At 43.0% G+C, this 23,473-nt stretch overlaps 1 protein-coding gene across 2 annotated transcripts; it reads right to left on the bottom strand.

Moving 5' to 3' along the window:
* Positions 1 to 2,620: 2,620 nt before the first annotated feature.
* LOC119648346 (DDB1- and CUL4-associated factor 8) lies at positions 2,621 to 16,132 on the bottom strand. 2 transcript variants are annotated; one of them, XM_038050042.1, is made up of 9 exons: positions 15,885 to 16,132; positions 15,547 to 15,693; positions 5,285 to 5,678; positions 4,825 to 5,221; positions 4,214 to 4,743; positions 4,000 to 4,148; positions 3,792 to 3,936; positions 3,641 to 3,733; positions 2,621 to 3,525 (listed from the first exon to the last, which is right to left on the bottom strand). In XM_038050042.1, exons 2-9 carry the CDS (start codon positions 15,639 to 15,641, stop codon positions 3,268 to 3,270), a joined length of 2,061 nt encoding a protein of 686 aa, XP_037905970.1. In that variant the 5' UTR covers positions 15,642 to 15,693; positions 15,885 to 16,132; the 3' UTR covers positions 2,621 to 3,267. The 2 variants fall into 2 exon arrangements, with proteins under 2 accessions (XP_037905970.1, XP_037905971.1); XM_038050043.1 differs by lacking the exon at positions 15,885 to 16,132 and adding an exon at positions 15,771 to 15,877.
* Between the last annotated feature and the right edge of the window lie 7,341 nt (positions 16,133 to 23,473).

The following is a 23,473-nucleotide window of genomic DNA, read 5'->3' as shown; positions in this document are numbered from 1 at the left end:
AACAATCAAGGATCTGCAAGGGTCTTTTGATCGTCATTTCTTGCATAAATCCGCACAACATCAAGCGATCCTCAACGCATACAACTTGAAATTGAATACAGCTTAACATGACAATGTAGTTACAGACGCTTTGTCACGTGTTTCGGAGGTTAAAATCCCGGACAACGAATCGGCTGGTCACTGGCAAATAAATAGTTTTGGCGATCAATGAATAAGAATGTCAACTCCTGGGCCAGAAGGCGCATCGCGTGCGGGAAGTGTAAATTCACCAAGTACGCACAAGAAAAAGTAGGCTCATTCCATCGCTCTGCCAATCGTTTTCACACGATCCACATCGACATATTTGGCCCCTTGCGAAATTCGCATGGCTTTAAATATTGCCTCACAATCATCGATAGATTAACGTGGTGGCCTGAAGCAATATTTCTGGCTGACATTTCCACACAACCGTGCGCCGGAAAATATTTATTTATTTTTTATAATGTAGGTACATGTCTAAAGTTTTTATTTACATTGTTTTGAAGATCAAATCTGTTAGGGGACGTCCCCCATTCTCCATACATTGCGTAAACCGATTTCTGGCGTTTGTCATGACTGTTGTTAGCATAGCAGGTGTTATGTTGGCAATTTCTTCTTGGATGTTGGTCTTCAAATCTTGTAGGGTTCTTGGACGGTTCACATAAACACGGGATTTCAAAAAACCTCATAGAAAAAAATCACAAGGGGACAGATCGGGAGAGCGTGCCGGCCATTCCAAATCGCCTCTAATTGAGATAAGGCGCTCTGGAAAGTGTTCCCTCAAAACAGCCATCGATGTTCTTGAAGTGTGTGCTGTTGCACCGTCTTGTTGAAACCAAGTGTCCCCAAATCCAAATTTTCTAGCCGTGGGAAAAAAAAATTCTGTAGCATGTTTACATACGGGTCCGAATTCACTGTCACTGTAATCTCATTTTCCTCAAAAAACCAGGGACCAATAATTCCAGCTGAGGAAATTGCACACCACACTGTGACTTTGGGTGAATGCAAAGGCTTTTGATGCAATTCTCGAGGGTTGGTGTCAGCCCAGTAGCGCATGTTTTGTTTGTTAACCGACCCACACAAATGAAAATGGGCCTCGGGAACGATATCAAGAAGAAGCTCACACGCGTTCATCCGAGAATTGAAGTCACGTTCTGAAAGTTCCTGCACTATCGCCATCTTATAGGGATGAAAATGAAAATCATCACGAAGAATTCTTCTCACAGAACGATCGGATAGTCCAACGGGGCTAAATGAAAGCGATTCCGAAATGCACGCTGTGTTGCAATAACCGAACATCCGCTTGAAAAGTAAACCTCAATGGCAAAGGCACGCTCCTCACTATTCCAACGCATGATGGCGACTGAACCGTGTCGGGACAAAACTTTACAGTATCCCCTCTTGAACGAGACCACTAGCGCTCCGCTATGACATCAACTAACTGAGTGGCGCGCATTTTAAAAAAGGAAGTTATGCTGCGGCACCCTGTACTTGACCTTGAATAGATAAATAATTAAACTATCAGCGAATAAATTTCAATTTAAGTCTTATATAGAATCCTATAAGAAAGCTGTAATTTTCGTGCGACAGAATTATAATTTAAATAATATTACAGTAATGTTAATTACGTAAAATTTGCATAATTTGTGAAAAAAATGATGAAAATTAAAATATTTTTTTTAACAGCTTCAAAATTTTTGATTTTCACCTGCATTGAGGTTCATATTCTTGATAAATAAGTTAGTAATGTAAAACTAAAACTTTGTTGTTTTCAGATGAGTCACTATACATACTATACTATACATGCGGCAGTTCGAAAACTCTAGTTAAGCCCTTCAGTGGACTAATGCCACGCAACTTACCTCTTTTTGGCTTAAATTATTCAAATATCAAATATGACTAACATAATCTCCAAATTTGATATAAATATAAAATAATCGGGCAAATGGACCTAGGTGTGTCGCTCGCTTTTTTGCCTTCTAGCTCCCACCAGAGATAACGTCGTCATCCGATTATAAAGACAGCAAGTCGGGTAACTGTACGCTTCACGGATGAACGGTTTTGTGCATTTTTTATATAAACATATTTGAGTGGACATTTATCCCATTTGTACTTAGTTGAACTGAGGCCAGCATTGACTATATTCGGTGGAGAAAAATTTTACACCTCCTTTTGCATGTTCTTCTCCACTAAGTTCGGTGACGTTGTTTTACATAAGACCTTGAAAATGTTCCAATGGATTGACGGAGTACCTTCGTCTTATCACATCTTAAATAAAGATGTTCATCGCTCACTTTAAGCCCCTCAAGAACTCCCCAGAAAGCCTCCTACGATTGTATAGTCGAAGTCATCAGCGCTAATGGTGATCTGTTGGCCAAAATTGATCTTAACTCCCAAGTCAACGAAAAATGAGCCAAAGATTGCACCAAGTATCGATATCTTAACACTGCTTAAGTCCCGGAAGCCGAACAAAATGAACCGACCTTACTGCCGACTGGAGCAAAGGTCAGAGAAAAGAATTTGAAAAGAGATCGCAGTGGACTTATTTTCGGGTTTGCTACATTCTTACTTCAGCGTAAATCTCCTAAAAGGAAACAACTTCTTACATTTCCATTCCTAAACATTTTATTTGTAATTCGATCTACATTTTCTGATTAAAAAATGAAAACCAAACAGAAAAACGTATATTACTCATTTGATTAGTACTATAGATATATTTTTAGATTTTTTTATGATACAGAATGATATATTCCTTCTTTTCATTCTCTCACTTCCTCGATTTCTATTATTCGTTCACCACTTCCTCCTCAATATATTGACAAGTCCCAGCACACTTTTGTATTTTCATACGTAAAATTGGGGGACAATAACTTAAAACTATTCTAACAAAACAAAGAGAAATATATATGCATTTAATTCAATAAACAAAAATTTTAAATGTTTTAAAATCTTCCGAAATAAATCAACTCGTGGTACTCCTTCTCGCAATATTCACTCACTTGTTTAACAAAATCACAGTTACGTCTCCCAACTAGTTTATGCGTAAACAATTTAGGTCAATTTATTATTTTCAGCTTACTAAAAAAATCTTAATGTAAAACGTATATTTTTCGAAATTCTAAGCATTGAGAAGGGGAGACGTCTTCCACTTGACAAGTAGTACCATGAATATTTTGGGTTCCCCCGGTTTAAATAAACTAAAACTGTAATAGCTATTATAGTCACAAAAAATCGCAATCGGCATTAACTTCATTGCGGATTGCATGGAGGAAACGATCGAAATTGTAAATCATTTTCATCGGGATCACAGTCATTATTGTCCCCATCGCTGTCTGACGACGAGAAATCTTCAACAGTCGGACAATCTGTATTGCCGCCTTGGCGGCGATTCCTTAGACATTGCCGGACAAAGAAATACAGTGTTCGATCGTCGAAGAGATTGGAGCCAGTCGTTCGTCTCGTATTACTCTTAATACACCTCTGGAGGCCTTCCATTGCGGGGGGATACTGAAAAGAAAATGCAATTAGATTCAGGAGTTCAAAAAGTTCCCTAAGAAAACTTTATAAATTAGGTCAATAAAATTCGGAATATCTTGTAATTAGTGAGGTATGCGTTAGTTACCCTGTGATCAATCGGTGCCCAAATTTTGACGTCATGATCGAGCCCGGAGGTGGCAAGAACTGGGAAAGAAGGATGTGGCTCCAAGCAGTTCACCTGTAGATAAAATACGCGATTCAGTTTGTCACAATGAAATTCATCTCAAGGTACTTACGACACCCATGTAGTCAGCCTTCTTCCAATTCATAATTGCCTCTGTCTCCTTATCCCAAATGAAGAAATTACCGCAATCGCTTCCACTCACGACGTACTCCGAATTCAAGCCAAAGTAATTAACGCCTTTGATTGTTTTATTATTACTGTGGAGAAAAAAGACGGTTTAGCTTCGTCCGACCTGCTTTTACGACCCAGTTTCAATATACTTATGACCACGGTAACGATGAGTATATTCTCCCCGAACATAACGTCTGGTACTAAACGAATAAATGTCCTCGTCGCTATACGAGGCAAGAATCTCGCTTCCTGAGCTATTATATACAGCGCATGTAATATGGCAAACGAAGGATTTCTTCTGCAGGAGAAGTTTAAAGGCTAGATATTAAGGCAACTTGTCTGCATTTCTTTCATTAAACTTACATCTAAGTGTTTGGGGCACATCATATGTAGTGACTCTTTTGTGTTTCGTTTATCATAAACACGTACAAATTGGTCGCGACCGCAAACGCAAAAATGCGGCTCGTGAGGATTATGTGCGATGCTATATAAGGGCACTTTACGTTTCTTCTCCTTCACTGCGCAGACTTTCTCCGCACGATTCTCACGCAAATCACATCGGAAAACATGTCCGTCTTCGCCGGCTGTCAAGACTTCATATGGAATATGTGGTGACGGTGATATTTTATGTACCGATCCAGCATGTTTGAATAAAACTCTCGATCGGGAATTGAATGAACTTCCTCCGTCGGGTGATATGGTTATGTACCGTACTTGGCCATCGCGACCACTCGAAACTATATTTATGTCGGACCCGCCACTACCGAACTCGACAAATTTGGTCTGGAATACGTTCGAATGGTGGCCACTACTAATGGAGAATTTGACTTTGTTTGATGCCCAGTCCCATAGGATAATATTCAAATCATCGGAACCGGATGCTAAAAGCGTACCTGGAAGTACCTCATGTCATTAGCTCAACGGTCAATGTCAGCTGCTAGTTGAGAGGAAATTGTAGCAAATTTGTCACCTACCTGACTTGTTAAAATTCAAACTGTTCACGCAGCCATCATGCTCTTGCAAAGTGTGCAGTAAATCCAGCTTTTCGATTGTTTGTCGGGCACCGTATATGCGCTCTTGGAATGATAACGAGCTTCGACCATGTACACTCTTAAGACCATGTGCGGACAGACCATGCTCCCGGTTTATGATTTCAAGAAGTAGATTTCGCTCGTAGTTCGGTTTTCCTTTTAGCAGTATTGAATCCTTATTCGATTCCTCACTATTCTTTGCATTTGATGCATTCGATTCTTCCGAATCGGATGCTTCCATATGTGGGTAATCGAAACTATCCAGACTGGAGTCATTATCATCGTCATCATCCTCGTCCCACTCTAAATCATCATCATCGTCCGAATGGTGCTCTCGTTCCTAGAATTTAAAATGCTTGCACGGTTAGAAATCGGCTTCGCTTGGGGCTACTTCAAAACTTACTCCATTGGGCTGATTTGATGACTCTGTACTCTCGGATCTATTTCTTAATTCTGGGGTACTTCTATTTGATGAGGAAGACGAAGAGGATAGAATTTGGGATCGATAATTTCTTTTGGCAAATCTATTTGTTTTGGGTTTACCGCCAGCTGGACGTCTAACGGCCGCCGACGATTTATTATTTGCACTCGTTCCAGGTGTTACTTCTTCACTATCTACTTGCGTTGGCTCTGCGACGCAGTTATTTTGAACAACTCCATTTTGTTTGGCATTTGAGTCGAGATCATCTTTGATGTCGGTGCTTTCATCGGTTTGCGTTATGGATGTTGATTCTGTCGGATGTTCACTCATGCTACTATCGATTTCTCTCATTGGGATGTCATTGTCATTTTGTGTACTGAAATTAGAAAAAGTTACGAATTCGAAGTGAGAATGCTTTTTATTATCAATCGGAAGTTCCACTCATGCAACGGCTCTTTAGTAATATCCCTTTTGAAGAAAGTTCTTGATTAATCGAAAATGGTTAAACTAAACTAATCTCTCGTCGTAAGTTAAGCTAAATGAAGTTTTGTGGCCTTAAGGAAATACCTTCTTATTCCTCCGTTGGGCTTTAATTCCGATAACCTTCCTACTTAGGTAGAAATAATAAGGCAAAAATAATGTTGTCATGGGGGTCTAAAGCAATTGATCTGGGCTTTCGGAGCTCATCCTGTTATCCACTGAACAACCCAACATTATGTATAGAGACAGAATGGACAGCCTCGGACAAGGTTCATATCATGGAGATGATCGCGCAAATTAATGAATTGCTATGCCCTTCGATCCTGGAATGTTAGATCACTAAACAAATCTGGTTGTGTTAAACTACAAACTCAGGGTTTTATAGCAGTCCAGAAAACGAATTGGAATGGTTGCAAGATAACCTGATATGAGGTCGTACCCAATCTACAGAAGTGGGAAAATATCAGGGAAACATGAGTTTAGAGCCGATTTCATCGCCGAAAGGTACTGTAAAGCAAATGTTATTGACCTCAAACCATTACCCGAAATATTGTGTATCTTTCGCATCAAAGCAAAGTTTTCTGATATATGGCTTGTCAACATAGAAGCCCCAACTGAAGAAAAAGATGAAGTCAAAGAGCAATTTTACAATTGCCTGGAAAGGCTATATGGCACGACTTATTGCCGCAAACTTTTCGGTCATTTCAGTGGCAAGGTTGGGAACGAGGAAATTATGTACATAGAGGAACAGCCGGGGGCACAGTCTTCATGAAATATCAAACAGTAGCGTCCAACGCTTCATTGATTTTACAAGTACCAGAAATTTAATCATAAAATTGACATGCTTCCAACACAAGTGCATTCACAAAAGGACATGGGCACAGACAGATGACCTTAAGTTCAACCAGATGTATCACGTTCTCATCACCAAAACATGGTCATCTAGCATCCTCCACGAGAGATCAGCAGGAGCAAACTGCGAATTCGACCACTGCATAGTCTACAGGTGTCGAGTTCCAAATATATGGTTGCCATTTACCCCTTGATGGGGTATAGCGCGTCAACCACATCTAAGCATCATCATTCGCGGGTACGTGAAATGCACTTCAGCCCACCCCGCACGACTTCCTGAGACGTCTACACTCCTTCTCGACTGTTCTGCGCCAAGTGCCCTTGGAGAAAGAGGATTCCATTACATGGCGAAGTCAGCAATACAATTGTTGCCTCTTCTTAATGTCTCACCTATCCACTGCTACTTCCCACTTCCGATCACATACAATGCGGCAGAAACCACGCTTCCTAGATATACAAATTGACCAACGCTTTTGAGACTGTTCATTAAGGGGCAGTACCACCTGCCGATTTTTGACAATTTTTTTATTTGCTAAAATGCTTCATTGACTATTGAAAAATTATATCCGAAAGTATTTTTGAGTAGTTTTGGTATCGATTTGCAGGTAATTTAGGAGCCAATTTCGCCTTTTAACTTTGCAGTTTATTTGATTGCTTTTAAAATAGGTCCCTAGATGTATCTAATACTTTTATATTCCGCTTGCAAAAGAGCTGATGCCAAAAAGTCTGGTAGAAAACGTAAAATAGGATTTGTTGCGAGTAACTTTTGTTTCTCGCAATTAAATGGATATCATTAGTTTGTCATATCTATTATTAATCTATTATATAACAAATCAGAAAACCGGAAGCTAGACGCTTTCGGTTTAAAATGTTTTGTGTATTTCTTTTATGAAGACATTTCAGTGTGCATTTGTCCCATTAATACGTGGCACGTAATATATGCATATATTATGTGAGAGTATCCACTTTCAGGTGATATTGACATTCCAAGTCTTGAATTTGCAAAGAAGCGACAACTTTGATTTATTATAACTTTGTTAGCAAAAGTGCCATTTCCACCAAGCTTGGTAGGATTATGCATATGTTATGTAATGTGACTCACTATATGCGTGAGCGTTCACAGTTCACAAATGGATCGACTTTAATAAGGTTTTGTTTTACACGAAACCTTAAATATGGAAGTGTTGATATATATCCGTTTGTGATCGATTGACTTTATACGCTATATCTATATACGTTGCTGTAATGCACCATTAGACGGCGCTTGCGACAGATCAACTTTTACACCATTTACCGTATCATCATGAAAATTGTAGTAAAGGGTGAATTTCCGATCTCATCCTTAGAGTGGGCGAGGAGTTTATGCAGTGGGGAGGGGCGGTCCTCCCTTCAATTCTGATGAAAGTTCGTCGTGGTCACCCGCGTTAAAAAGTCATGGACGCTACAATGGATCAATTTATACAACTTTTAACCAATCGTCATAACAAATAAACAGACATTAAATTCTAAAAATTATTGAAAATTCTACCCAAAAAATCGGACATTGGAAAACCAAGCAAGCTGAAATATCTGAAGGATGAGACTAACGACTGACAAAGGAATGAATCAGAGCCTCTACTTTAAGACCTATTCCAATATGAGAAGAAGATCCACGCCGAAAATATGATCAAATCAGAGATTTTAATACAAGAGCAGCTGAAACATTGGAAAGGCGAGATGACTGATTTGAACACATGCGAGTGGGCTGCTGAAGCATCTGTTTGCTGCCGCAATTTCTGAAGAGCAAGACACACAGTGTGAAGCTAAACGCTCACGACAGGCTCGAATACGTGGGGACGAAATGCAAGGGCAATTGTATCGTCTGATTTGTTTACATCTTCCAGTACACGAAGAAAAGGCCCAGTTTTTGCAAATATATTTAGGCAGAACAACGTCTGCCGAATTTTAACTGTATGTAGAAAGAGCAACTCAACTGAAGACATGAATAAGTCGAGAAACCGGAAGCTTGACGCTTCAGATATGAAAGATTGTGTTTCCTTATGTGAGGAGTGATGAGTGTACATGGTTAAAAATTCCATTGCCCTCTATTTTTTAGAAAGCCATTTAAATAAATAATTTGATGGAAAGTACTGTATTGATTATAGTCAACCTCATACGCTTCACACTCGTAGTTTAATATTATTAGCAAATATGAAGAACAGATACAAAAAGGTGTGGCGAGAAGCAGATTCTTCATAAATGCGACTTTAATTTGCGAATGTCAATTATTCTCGTTAATTATGACATCAGCATCGGATTTGCATGACTTTAAAACCAGTAAATTCGCGCAAAATTTCTAAGTTTGGCGTTAATGGCCAGATTTCCATAAAATTTGGCCCCAAGATATTGCTCTATGCTATTGCAAAACTTAGTATTCTTGTGATGATCGTAAGGGGGGTTTTCCCTCGCGCACTTTAAAATTTACGTCAAAATTAATATCAGCGTCGGAAAGTACTAACCGCGACCTTTCATTTGATACTCCACACTACTATATCCGGTGAAAAAAAAATGTTAAATTCCCCGTTTGCATGTATGGGAAGCCTCCCTTTAAACTCCACCTAAATTTATGCGTCACTGTCACTGTATGCGTGGAATGTCATAGTTCTCATCTGTCTACCAAATTTCGTTCGGATCGGTTTAGCTGTTTTGGAGAAAATTGCGTGTGACAGGCAGACAGTGAATCGATTTTAATAAGGTAAGAGAAGCCTCGGCATAATAATGCTTCGAGGGAGGAAGTTCATGTTCTGCTTGGCATGAAAGGCAGTCAAAGAATATGAAAGTAATTACGAGCGTTATCCAGCAATGCCAAATATAGTATCTAAGGCAGTAAAACCAAGTTGTAGATTAGTTAAGCGAAGATAAGTTACTAACGTGATGCTTGAGCGGATCTACTCAAAAATAGGACAAACATTTTAATGCAATGATATGGTCAATGGGTCTTAAACCTACTTCCAGTAGGAAAACTGTCCCTGATATTGCTGGGAACCTCACAATAATTTATCTCAATGATGCCTACAATGATATAATGCAAGTTATGAATCAACTTGGTATTACGCGGTATCACACAAATAGCGCAGTCTGAGCATTTCCCCACTGGAGAAGCTACAGAAGAAGAATAAGAGGCATAAGAATGTCCCTTCCTCTGACCGCATGGGCTAGGCGCTATTGGAGGAAGAGTATGAATTTCCTTAAAAAGTTAACATTCGAAACAAACGCGTTTTTCTCGAATCCACGTTTCTCGAATTGGGCGACCAACCAGACAAATAGAATTTTGAACTGTAGCTTTATAGTAATATTTTCTAGGGAAGTACATAGGTTTTTTTTTTCAATTGACTAAAATTTAGCTATTTTATGACCGGTTTTAGGCGTTTTTCGTAATAAAAAACCAAATGTTTACTTGACACCATTTTATTAAAAATCAACATATTTGAAAATCTTACGGACTCCACTTAGGAAATTGGGGAAATTTTTTACTTTTTTGCTCTAGATAAAAAAATAAAACCTGCAGACTTTCGCACACGGAGGTCATTAAAGAAAAAGGGACTTTGTTGAATCAACCATTGCACCTCCATTTTGTTTTAAAATAATGTAGAAATATTTTGTTCTTATACAGTAAGCCTTACATGAACATCAACAAAAATCAGAACTAAAAATTATTAATTTGTTTCGCTTTTATAAATCGTAATGCAGGTGGGGAGAGTACGATAGCCCGTCAGACATAGAACCTTGGTTTTTGGTGATGTTTATCTTCAATCCAAATCTACCTCCCTCGCTTCCCATTAGGCCAAGGTCAACGACCCGGTGAGAGTGCAAACAGATGTCTTCCGCGTAGTCGAGGTTTTTGATGTCATAATTCATTGTACTCCTCCACGGCTTCCGGACAAGGCAGCGCCATAAGCGTCACCTATATAATAGCGGTAACAAGATGTAAGTCTGGTGAAATCCGCTTTGCATCTCAAATTCCTCTTAGATTTAACCGTCATGCACCATTTGACATTTTCCGCCAAACTATTAGTTTCTCCGGAATGGGGCATTCCGGCATCCCTCCCTACGTAGAGGACGCCAAAATTACTCCCTGTTCACACTATCGAAAGAGATCGAAATCGATGAAGAGCAAGTGAAGCGGAGATCAAAACTAACGCACTGTTGTTAGGGTGTCGATGTGGTCAATGCAGGAGGATCCGCAAGGGAGACCAGCCTGATCTCTTTCGATCAAGTTTTCCAAATGTTCTTTGATGTGTTCCAGGATTATTTTAGCTATTATCTTTGCGACGGCCGGAAGCATGCAAATACCCCTCCAATTGGCATCCTCCAAATGAGTGTCCTTCTTTGGAATCTTAAAGATCTTCCCTTTCTTCTACTCCTTGGATTTCCAAGATTTCCGTACAAGTGGAAGTAGTAAATTTGCAGTAACTCCAGGTTCAACGATAAATAACTCGCCAGGGAGACCATCAAACCCAGTGGCTTTATTTCGTTTGGGTTCCGATTAATGGCCGAAAGGAATTTTCTTCTTTTTCGAGGAAAAGTCCGTATCCGCATGTTACGGTGATCAACCATTCTATCCACCTCACCGAATAAAATACGGTCAAGAACCGTGATAAAGTGTTCTTTACACCGCCTCAGTTGCTCGTTATCATGGATAAGAAGTCGACCGTTAATACCCTTCACAGGACCAGCGAAAGATTTGCGACCATATGCAAACTGTTTCGTAATGTGGTATACACTTCTGAAATTGTTTTGTAGCATCTTCCGCTTTCGTGGTCAGTGCAATAGCAAAATATCTTTTGTCAAGGCGCACACTATGCTAAACTTCCCGCGATTTCGCTCGGTAATGGAATTCGAGCGCGTCACGCCCACCATCACTCGCAGCGACCAATAGAGCCTACAACCCCTTCCGTTCATCGATCCACTTCCATGATTCCGCAGTCAACCAGATCTTACGGCGCCTCTTTGGGACGTAACCGACAACCTGAGTAGCACCCGAGAAAAGAGCATTTTTGATGGCAGCCTAATCTTGATCGATGTTTCCAGGCGAGTTACTAGGTGTATTTGCCGTCCGATCATCACTGTACATGAACGATTGGATCATATAAGCGGTTGGTGTTGAACAAGGCATCCGTCTCCATCATCATCATCAACGGCGCAACAACCGGTATCCGGTTAGGCCTGCCTTAATAAGGAACTCCAGACATCCCGGTTTCGCGCCGAGGTCCACGAATTTGATATCGATAAAAAAAAACTGTCTGGCGTCCTGACCTACGCCATCGTTCCATCTTAGGTAGGGTCTGCCTCGTCTTCTTTTTCTATCATAGATATTGCCCTTATAGACTTTCCGGGTGGAATCATCCTCATCCATACGGATTAAGTGACCCGCCCACCGTAACCTATTGAGCCAGATTTTATCCACAACCGGACGGTCATGGTATCGCTCATAGATTTCGTCATTGTTTAGGCTCCTGTATCATCATCATCATCAACGGCGCAACAACCGGTATCCGGTCTAGGCCTGCCTTAATAAGGAACTCCAGACATCCCGGTTTTGCGCCGAGGTCCACCAATTCGATATCCCTAAAAGCTGTCTGGCGTCCTGGCCCACGCCATCGCTCCATCTTAGGCAGGGTCTGCCTCGTCTTCTTTTCCTACCATAGATATTGCCCTTATAGACTTTCCGGGTGGGATCATCTTCATCCATACGGATTAAGTGACCCGCCCACCGTAACCTATTGAGCCGGATTTTATCCACAACCGGACGGTCATGGTATCGCTCATATATCGCTGTATGGTAGTCTAAAAGGCTAATTTGGTTAACGACCTATGTAATAGCGACACCACATCGACTAAGCTAATCATAAAAAGTCAACAGAGAGATAAAGAGATACTATGGTGCTCTGCATATTTTCCATATGACGCAGAAGACGTTCCCAATGGAACATTCATCAGAGCTATCCAATATGCCAAAAGTAGAGGCATGGGGGTAATAGCAGGATGTGATGTCGACGCTCACCACATATGCTGGTCAAGTTCGAACATCAATGCAAGAGGATCGAGACTACTGGAGTATCCGATTTGCAGATCCTTAATTTGGGTAATGAGCCCGCTTTCATCAACGTGGTCAGGCGAGAGGTCATCGACATCATGGTGGCATCTCCTGACATTGCAGCTCTGATCGGAGAGTGGAGATTATCAAACGATATCACACTCTCCGATCACAGATGCATTGATTTCGTAATGGGCATGGATCCACATCTACCCACTCTATTTCAGAATCCGCGGAAGACAGATTGGATCCACAATGGTGGGACCAGAACCAGCTCTTGAAATCCGACCATCTACTCAAGTCAAGGGTGAAGGGTGAAATTGCAAGGATTCACGCAACCGAGTGGAGAAATTTGAACTCTTGCCGGCAAGCGAAAATCCTTGTGAAAGAGCCTAGGGCCACTAGAGCGACATTTTTGTTGAAAACCCTAGTAGGGCTTTTAACGGGATACTGCTCCTTAAACTACCACATGGAAAATATTAGGGTAGTGATTTCGGCTATGTGCAGCCAATGTGAGGAGGAGGAGGAGACGGTCCTGCACTTTTTATGCAGCTGCCCGGCATCCTCAGATCTCAGACACCTTGGCAAGATTTCCTTAAATGAAGAATCTGCACACTCTCTGCCTCTGGAGAATGTTCTCAGATTCGCTAAAGACTGCGAACACCGTAGGCGGGAAGCCATTGAATAGGCAATTTACGGGGACAGTACAATGGGTCTAACAATTGCCTGAGTACTCGGAGTTGCGGCTCCCCCTAGTAAAATAAACTAGAAGCCGCAGGACAACCTCCACTTGATGTTGGTGTTGAGATATTTGAACTGAAGGCGGATCTAGTACTGTTAGTGCGTGAGCCAACGCTACCAGATAAGGCTTCGCTTTGTGCTTAGTTATCTTCTGACTTAGCTCGCCCCCTTGTCAAATCCAGAGAAATTTGCCAAGATCTAAAACTCATTGTAAGAGCAAGCAAATATCATCAGCTCAGTTCGACATAGTCCATTGAAGGCATGCAGAGCCTCCGGACAAGACAGAATGAAGCACAGGATTACCGAGATCAATATGTAACATCGACGATAGAATGAAACCTTGTCGTTATTCGTGTTGGACTTCAAATTTCTCCTCGCAAGGTGTCAATATAATCAGTGAAGGAGGACCCAGAGCAGAAACCAGCCTTTGCCTTGCCGATCAAGCGATCAAGGTGTTCTTGATACTTTCCAAGATCTCGCACTCAACAAAGGTATTGTTCTTTAATTTTAACGTTCATCCCTTTCTTCCACTCTGTCACAAACATCGCGGATTCCCAGTCTTTCCGCATAAGTGGAAGAACAGTTCTGCACAAACTGCAAGGGTTGCTACGAACAGTTGCAGTTCGTGCCATCAAGCCAAGCGAGTTTGGCCCGCTTGAGCGCATTGATGGCATAGATGAATTCCCTTGTTTGGATTCCCAGTAATAGGAACATAGAGAAGAAAGCGGAAACCGACGGATTGAACACTAAGGGATATACTTCTGACAGTATACCGGTAGGCGCAGTCGACCTCCCGGTGGCGACTGCGGAGGCTACCCGCATTACCTAACAGTCCCCGAATCCAGATGACCCGACGAGTGCGAATGAGTACAGGATTACCGTGGTATGCAAGGGGCAGACCTGCGGGGGCCCCTACAATTCCCATTGTAGGACAGACAAACCTTCCGACTGCGGACACCAAGTAAAATTTTTTTGGGGAGCTCATCGTAGGGCTTGTCCTTCGTAAAGGCTACGGCTGGCTGTGAAGATCTGAGCCGGCTAGATAGAATGGAATGTGGCATTAAAACGAAGCCGCATAGCGCTAATTGGGCTCTCGTGGTGGCCACATGACCTTTCTATGTTTAAAGGAGTAGTCCGTATCCGTAAGTTATGGTAACTTGATATTTCATCCGTAAGTGGTGAGACCGTGGAGATAAAACTATGGTGATGGGTTCCTTCCATTATCATTTTAGATGAGGAGCCTGATCATGTAATTTATCTATAAATATTTTGGAAAATTTTTGCTTCTCTGAGCAGCGCCATGATATATTCTTGCCTGGCACCGTAGGGGTTACGATGGACTTCTCGAGATTTCTTGCTGTGCCGGAAATTAAGTGCACCACACCTTCAGTCTTCATTTTCGTAAGTCATCCTTGAACGGTTTCCTCGATACGAATTAGCGAAAATGTCTCCTTAAAAATTCATAGGAACAACAGCTCTAGCGATGCGACCATGGTATACAGCGTTAAAAGTAAAACTATTCCGGGACACCGTCATCGATAAATATATTTTGATGCAGTACGCAATGATTAACCTTTTAGTGCACAACTTTTTTAAAAATCCGGTTGAAAATAACTACTTATCCATGAATGTTACGATTTTGATTACAATTTTTATTGCTTTCCTTTCATGGGGAAGAATGTCCTAGAATCGACGATAGATGCATCGAAACCAGTAGCTTTTAAAATAGCTTTAATAAAAAGGAATTGCCTATTCGATTCGGCGACACAACAGAACCGCTTCCTTTTCAAAACATTGCACCAAGCACCAACAAGCCAGTTGGCTTATCTCCCCGATTACAAGCAAAAATCCATCTGGGATTTGCTGTTCGCTATCTCAGCTAACGCTGTTAGAAAAATATAAACATGTACACAGATTCGAAAATAAATAGGCCCGACGTAAGGTGATAGAGACTCATTTAGCCTGCAATAATCGCCAAACTTCGTGCGGCAACCGTCATCAAAGAAAATTGCGTCGCAAGCAGAACTGCAGCCGACCCTAAACCAATTAGGCCCCAATTCGGGAAGCAGACGTGCTAGCAAAAAATCCACTTTACCTCTCCTTATCCTTCTCGTCCGCTACACAATCCATTTTACTTGGTTTGCTGGCATTATCGCCGCTGGCACCGTCGACATTTGATTCGGCCTCCATTGCTCTGCTGTTATCGTTTCTCCGCCTCTAGCTCGGACAAATATGGAGGAATCTATTTTAGAAAAATATTTCGAATCAATTGTAGTCTCTGACGTTATGCGCGGTGATATTGAAATGGAAGTGACGCACGACAATGATATAAAACTTTGAGATATTAACGATTTCCAACTCCAGAAAAAGACTTTGAAGCGATTTTCCGTGCTCGTTGGCAGATTCTACTTTGACATATTTTCCTCAGTTTACCTGTCACTCCGAAGACTGCACTCCACGATTATGGGGAAAATTCCTGAGTAAATTTCCAATTGAAATTCAGAAAAACATTTTGTAGAAACAACGCTGCCGCCGCGCGAACTGCTAATCAGTCATTGTGCAAGCAGATATTGCATTTCGGGTAAAAATTTCAAAATGATTGGGATGAATTTTGCTGCACTTTACGGGAAAACACAATTTTTACACAACCGGTTGACAGTTATCAGCCGCTGTTTGTAGAGCCGAAGGCCACCAACAGCTGATTGGTGTGCGTTCAATACAGCTGAGTGCACCGGAAAAGGTATCGATAAGGCAGTACACGTGCTGCAAGACGTTGATGGAATGGTCGGAAAAGGTCATTTCCGGTGGAAGGCCTAATAACGTTTTATTAACGATGTAAGGCAAAAACGTCATGAAAAGATAAAGAAGTTCAAAAGTAACGTTAAGAATTGCACAGAATGTTTAGCATAGGTGACTTACAGTACTTTATAAAGATTTACCATGTCAAGTAGAGATTCAAATTAGACGCAACATTATCTCAAATATTCAAACAAAGTAACAAAACGTCTAAACGTGGTGTTTCCAACAATAATTTTCAAAATCAGTAGACACTCCAACTCAGCCAGTTTTGAGTTTGATTTTTTTGAAAGCTTATTAAAGTCGCATCGAGGACGGGAGTTTTACCAACAAGTTAGCGGAATGAGTCCATATACACCTCGATGTTTGTCCTGTCGAGGTAAAGCAAAAAATCTGATTTCCGACCGACAGGTAAGTTAAGTGCTTTGATGAATTGCTCGACAAAGAGAATAATAATAATAATAATCGTTGGCGCAACAATCCATATTGGATCAGGGCCTTGAAGTGTGTTAGAGCACTTTATTCAAGACCGTAACGGTACACTACAGTATACTGTAGGAGGCAATGTGGTCAGCATTGCGCTCGCCCGAGATTATTACCCTGATTTGACTCAGGTACTCATTCACAGCTGAGTCGACTGGTATCCGACGTCAAATCACGATACAAATTCCACTGCCACCAGTGAGATTTGAACCGCGACTTTCCGTATGACAGCCTAGTGCTCTAACCACTGAGCTATCCGGACAAAGAGAATGCCGTCGGATTAGCTGATCACTCCGGGAGTTCTAGCGATTTCGAAAAAGCTTTCCATAGTGTGAACAGGGAGTGCGACTGGAGCGCTCTACGCACGAGGGCAAGTGCAGCGAAGATTTAAACTCCGCAGACTGTTCCATGCGATTACTGCACAATGATCTGGAGCAGAAACCAAAGTGCCCTCTGTCCATCAGGCTTTCGAGATGTCCTTTGATGTATTCCAGGATTATTTTGGCTATTATCTGTGCGACGGCAAGGAGCATACAGACCGCCCCCCTTCTCCCCAGTTGTCACATTCAAAATGGGTGCCCTTCTTTGGAATTTTAACGATCATCCCCTCACACGCTAAGCAACATCCGAAGAAAAGCACGAATTGTGAAACCCTTCAGCGACGTGGCGCTGGCGGATGGCAATTTCGCTAGCGGCAAACTAGCGCCGGAGGTGTGGACCAGTGTTGAGGCGAGGCTGTCGGAGATGGTCATTGAGCATCTCCTGGACATCGAAGACAAACACACGGAATTCATCTCCTGCTTTGATTCCTCGCAGGTGGTCCGTGGGTTTTGCGCCATAGCTTGCGAGGACCAATTCTCTATGGAATTTCTCGGTTCGTGCGTAGCGAAGATCAGCAACGCCTGGGAGGGCGTAAAGCTCAATGTTATCCTTCCGACGAGATTCCCAGGAGACCGGACGATCGACGGTCCAACGGGGACTGACGAACTCCCCACGCAAGCGGATCATGTTGAGGGTAACGCAGATAAATCTGCAGCACTCAAAGTGAGCCTCTGTTAATCTGTTTGTCTTCCTCCTAGAGGAAGACGTCGACATCGCACTAATACAGGAGCCCTGGGTCGGAGGTGGCCGAATCATCAAAGGGCTCCAAAGCAAATATTTTAATTTATTCCACAGCACAGGAGACGCTGATCAGGACATACCAAGAGCATTTATTCTCGCGAGGAGACCTAGTCGTGGTCAAGTTGGAACAGGCGGGGGCAGAGAACGTGTATATTTCCTCGGCTTACATGGTTCACAACCGATCAGCTCCGCCAGAAGAACTACGACATTTAACGAACACCATAGCAACAAAGAAGGCCAACCTGTTGATAGGCTGCGACGCCCATGCAAGGCATACGTTTTGGGGCAGCTCGGAAATAACCGACAGAGGTGAGTCATCCTGTGATTTTATTATTACTTTGAACCTATCGGTGTGTAACAGGGGTAGTACACCAACCTTCCATTTCCCCAGCTCGAAGAACTTTGACGATTGGGCGGAGGTCCTTGATATCACCCTAATAACCGACAATGGGATTCTTAGGGTAGAGGACGGGAGAGTGTCTGACCAGTGATCTCCGATCACAACTGGATACTCTTCAGTTTGGGTCTCGCCGCAGAGGTCTCCAAACCGTTCAGAGACCCCAGGAGGATCGACTGGAGAAAATTTGGTCAAATAATTAAGAACAAACTCTCCGGTGGGCAATTGGCAAGATTGGCGAATTGGAGTTAAAGGGTGGGGGCTCTAGAAAAGACATTCGATACCGCCTTTAAAGTCTCGTGCCTTACTAAGTACAGCAAAAAGACACTGCCACCGTGGTGGAATGAAGACCTCTCCAGTCTCAGGAAGCTGACCCGAGAAATTTTGAACATCTTCTACAGGCATAAATATTGGCAGCCATACAAGAACTGCCTGAAGAAGTACAAGTCGGCCGCCAGGACCGCCAAGAGACGGTGTTGGTTGGACTATTGTCAGAACATATAAAACACCAGTGAATCCGCGAGGCTCAGTAAGATTCTATCTATAAGAGCCCATTTTTTCTTAAAATGTCGATAGGTTCCTGGACGGAAACTTCTAGTGAAACCTTGGAGCTGCTGGTTCAAACGCACTTTCCCGCAAGCGAGGAGGACTATGAGTCAGAACCTTGCTTCGAGGGTTTGCTGCCACCCCAGCTGTGCGAGACTATAATTACCGAGGATAAGATCGGCTGGGCTATAAACAGCTTCTCCGCCTATAAATCTGCAGGCCCAGATGGCATAATGCCACTCATGCTTCAGAAGAAGCAGGAAAGGGTTGTGCCGTGGTTTGTCGAGATTTACCGGAGCTGCGTCTCTTTAGGATACCAACCACAGTCCTCGAGACGCGCACGCATGATTTTCATACCGAAAGGGGGCAGGCGTGGAGATGAGTCCGCGAAGGACTTTCGACCAATTAACCTGACCTCTTTCGTGCTGAAGACCCTTGAGCGCGTCCTGGACATCCACTTAAGGACGATTATGGAGAGAACGCCTTTCTCGAAGTCCCAGCATGCCTACCTCAAAGGAAAATCCACCGAAACCGCCCTCCACGAGATAATTGGCACGGTTGAACGGTCGCTGCAGTACAAGAAGTATACCCTAGCTGCCTTTTTGGATATAGAGGGAGTTTTCAACAACGTTAGTACCAGCGCCATCAAGTAAGCCTTGACCAGTATCGGATTATAGCCATGCTAATTACCAGGATAACCCAGTCGGATCTAGAAGGCAACCACTTCATTAGAGCTGTGAACAGAGGCACTCCCCCGCTATAATTAATAGTAATGGTCGAAATTTCACGAACATTGGACAGCAGCGGGGTGAAGGTGGTGGTGTATGCCGACGACTTGGCGATATTAGTGTCAGGGACGTTTCCGTCCATTATGAGCGACATCATGGGAGGAGCGTTGCGAAAGTTGTGCCTGTGGGCCGCTAGATGCGGACTCAGTATAAACCCAACCAAAACGGAACTGATGCTATTCACCGCCAGGTGCCACCTACCAAGGCTGAATTAACAAAGATTGGTTCTTTCCTCTAATATAAAGTTGAGTGTAATCCTGGATCCAAAGCTAAATTGGAGATTGAACATAGAACTGAGGGTTAAGAAGGCCTGTGTAATGGGGTCTCCGGCCGACGATGGTTCTCTGAATGTACACCGCTGTAGTGCGTCCGATCCTAACGTACTACTCTATTGTAGGATTTGAGCAAAAATACATTAGGATGAAGCTTAATATGATTTAAAGAACCGCGTGTGCAGGTGCTATTGGGGCTCTGCAGTCCTGCCGGGCATATGCTCTCAATGTACTTCTGCATCTCCTACCTATAGACCTCCACATTAAATACGTTGCAGCGTGCAGTGCCGTCAGACTACGGGAATCCGGATGCTGGGCGGCAAAGTCCTACGTCCACAGTAACATCCTAGACAAAGTACCTCGGGAAATCTGGGCATTCCCCATGGACTATGCCACACGCAAGCTGAACTTCACGAGAAACTTTGCTGTGGACTTTCCAACCAGGGCAAAGTGGAAGACCGACGACGTGTTGCAGGGGTATGACGTAGTATTCTTTACCGATGTATGTGTGGAGTCGGGGCGGAGGTTCTATCGAATACACACAGTGTATTCAAGTCGTATGTTCTGCCAGATTTCGCCAGTGTATTTTAAGCGGAAGTACTGGCGATATTGGAAGTCTGTCGATGGCTGGAGCGAGATTCGAGCCCAAAGCGTAACATAACCATTCTGATCGACAGCGAAGCGGCCATCAAGGCCTTGTACTCAGCGACGACATCTTCCAGGCTGATGGGGCAGTGCAGAGACGCGCTGGACCGTCTGGGCGGGACACTCAAGGTCACCCTCCTCCCGGTTGCCGGGCATAGGAACATAGAGGGGAATGAGCGGGATGACGGATTGGCCAGGCGAGACTCTGCTCTTGATAGCCCTTCGGTGAATACAGTCGGTGTTTCGTTGGTGACTATCAGGGGTGGAGTCTACTCGCACTACCTGGCAGTCGCGGCCCTTAGATGGCGAAGACTTACGAGCTCTGCCAAATCAAGGAGAATTTGGCCCGCTTATAATATAGGCCGATCACGAGAGCTCCTGTGCCAGACGCGCGCGAATGCATTCAAGATTACGGCGGTCTATATAGGAAGGGAAACCCTGATGCACTTTCTCTGCGATTGCCCAGCTCTAGCTAGAGTCAGGCTACGGACACTGGGCAAACCATTCTTTGGAGACCTCAGAGAGATTTTTGGCTGCAGGGTGAGAGAACTGCTTTCCTTCGTGAATGCTACGGGTTGGCTCTGAAGATCCGACCCGGCTAGACTCTGCCTCTCTGCTCTCGTAGCAGCAGTCACAGTCTTAGGAGTTTGTGGCATCAAAACGGCGCCCAACAGCGCAAATTGGTCTCCTCGGAGCGGCCACTGATACCCACCTACCCATCCCCTACATCCACTCTCTGGGAAGTACTCGGATTCCCAAGATTTCCGGTTGAGTGAAAGCAGCAAACCTGCAGTAACTGCAGGTGCAGCGATAAATAGCTCTACGGGGAGACCGTCAAGTCCATCGGCTTTTCTCCGTTTGAGTGCATTGATGGCCAAATGATTTCTCCTGCTTGGAGGAAGAGTTTATATCCGCATGCTACGGTGGCTAGACATTTTATCCACAAGAGGATTAGGAATTGTTACGTACGCAATAACTGGGGCCCCACGTTGGGCGCCAACTCTGTTACAGCGTGGCAACAACATAGTCACCAAGACTGTCAACCAACCAAAGTCCCCAGGTTTGCCAGTCGATTGCGCGAGATAATATTATAAACCGAAAGGCAGATGCTGGAGCTAACGCGAATGCTAGCCGTTCGGCAAGATGGGGGCCGAAGTTCTTGGTTCTCAAATATTACCTCCTTGTCAGGACATAGAGATTTTATCACGTGCCTGGGCTCAGGTTTATAATCTGAAATTACTTTAGAAGCAAATATAAATCCACTTAGTTATGTACTTTCAAATTGCAATTACATTGAGATTTCTAGCAGCTCGTCCCTGATAATTGGTGGAACCGGGTGACATTTAGGGGACATTGGAAGGTGTCAGTACCCCCCCCCCTTGCTGGGGAAATAACCGTTGGATTATTTTCAACAAGAGCCTAGAGCACATGATCTGCGGAGATGATCGGCCTCTGAATCGCCCTGTCACGATTTTATAGACACTACCCCACGGATTTATGTCCGCTTCCGAACAGAGCTTGAGGTTCTTGCGAGCATGCACCTTTTGCCCGTGATCGATCCTACCTATTGCCCTCTGAGCCGTTCGTCTGGCTCTGTGGCAAATCGATCGAAAGCTGGCAAGTTCACTATTCCACCAATAATTAGGTCTTCTAGTGGGGAATGAGCATTTCCTAGGCGTCGACGCGTCACATGCTTTAGAGATGCTTTGTGTAACATGGAGAGCTCTATCCGTGGAGGTGCCTGTTTTGCTAGGCAGGTCTAACCACACTTCCATGAATATTTGCTCATCCATCGCTTTTGCAGGCCATCCTGGTGTTCTTTTGTATTTGAGCTTCTGTCGGTCTGCCTGTCTGTCAGTCACACGCACTTTTCTCGGAGACGGTTGTAGCAATTGACACGAAATTTGGTAGAAAGGTGGGAACTGTGGACGCTCACGTATATAGCGAGTTACATCCTTTTACGTCGAATTTAAGGGGGGGGGCATACATACAAAAGGGGAGTGTACATTTTCTTTTCATCAAATATAGTCATGTATCAAATTAAAGGTCTCGGTTAGTACTTTTCGAAGTCGGTTTTAGTTTTGACATTTGTTGGAAAGGTAGGGAGTGCGGGGGGTTGAAAGTAATCATTTCTTTAACGGACCCATTCTCAGAAACTACTTAACCGAAACATGTGAAGTCAAGAGGCGGCCACCACTGTATGGTGCCTAAGCTTCGAAATACTGTCCGTACTGATACCTATTCAAATAAAGTTAATAGTAGTAGATTACTATAATTTTTAGTAATTGGCAGGAAAACTCCACTTAAGTTCTTCCTGGGATCACGCAGCAATGTAAGCTAAAGCGTAGCATGATCCTACCAAATTTGGTGAAAATCGCACTATTGCTAACAAAGTTATAATAGGTCAAAGCTGTCACTTCTGTGCAAATTCAAGACTTTGAATCTCAATATCACTTGAAAGTGGATATTTTCACATAATATAATGTATGCATATATTACGTGCTACATACTAATGGGGCAAATGCACACTCAAAGCTCTTTATAAAAGAAATACACAAAACCTTTCATACCTGAAGCGTCTAGCTTCCGGTTTACCGACTTGTTTGTTTCGGATGAGAATAATATCTATGTCTGTAATATGTACGCATATCTAGTAGTTTGGACAAATATGAAGGAATATGTTGGATTTGTATAATAGTTATATACGGATGGAAAAATGTGCGTCGAAGTTTCTCACATTAGATGGACATAAACCTTTATATCCAAAGCGCCAGCTTCCGGTATTCTGACTTGTTTATTTGTAAGAGGGTAACAAAGCAAACATATCTCAGAAAAAAATCAGTTTATTATGGCCTAATGCTGCTGGTTTCACCTATCCTACTCCATAGTGTAACCCCACAAAATAACGGTCGTAAGTCTTGTATGTTGAGCGAACAGGTAAGATAGGTAAAAGACAGGTAAGTTCGCTTTTGT

The sequence above is a fragment of the Hermetia illucens genome, chromosome 2 (assembly GCF_905115235.1).
Source record: "Hermetia illucens chromosome 2, iHerIll2.2.curated.20191125, whole genome shotgun sequence".
Classification (NCBI taxonomy): domain Eukaryota; kingdom Metazoa; phylum Arthropoda; class Insecta; order Diptera; family Stratiomyidae; genus Hermetia; species Hermetia illucens.
Note: the sequence above shows the minus strand (reverse complement) of the source record. Positions and strands in the feature narration are given on the sequence as shown.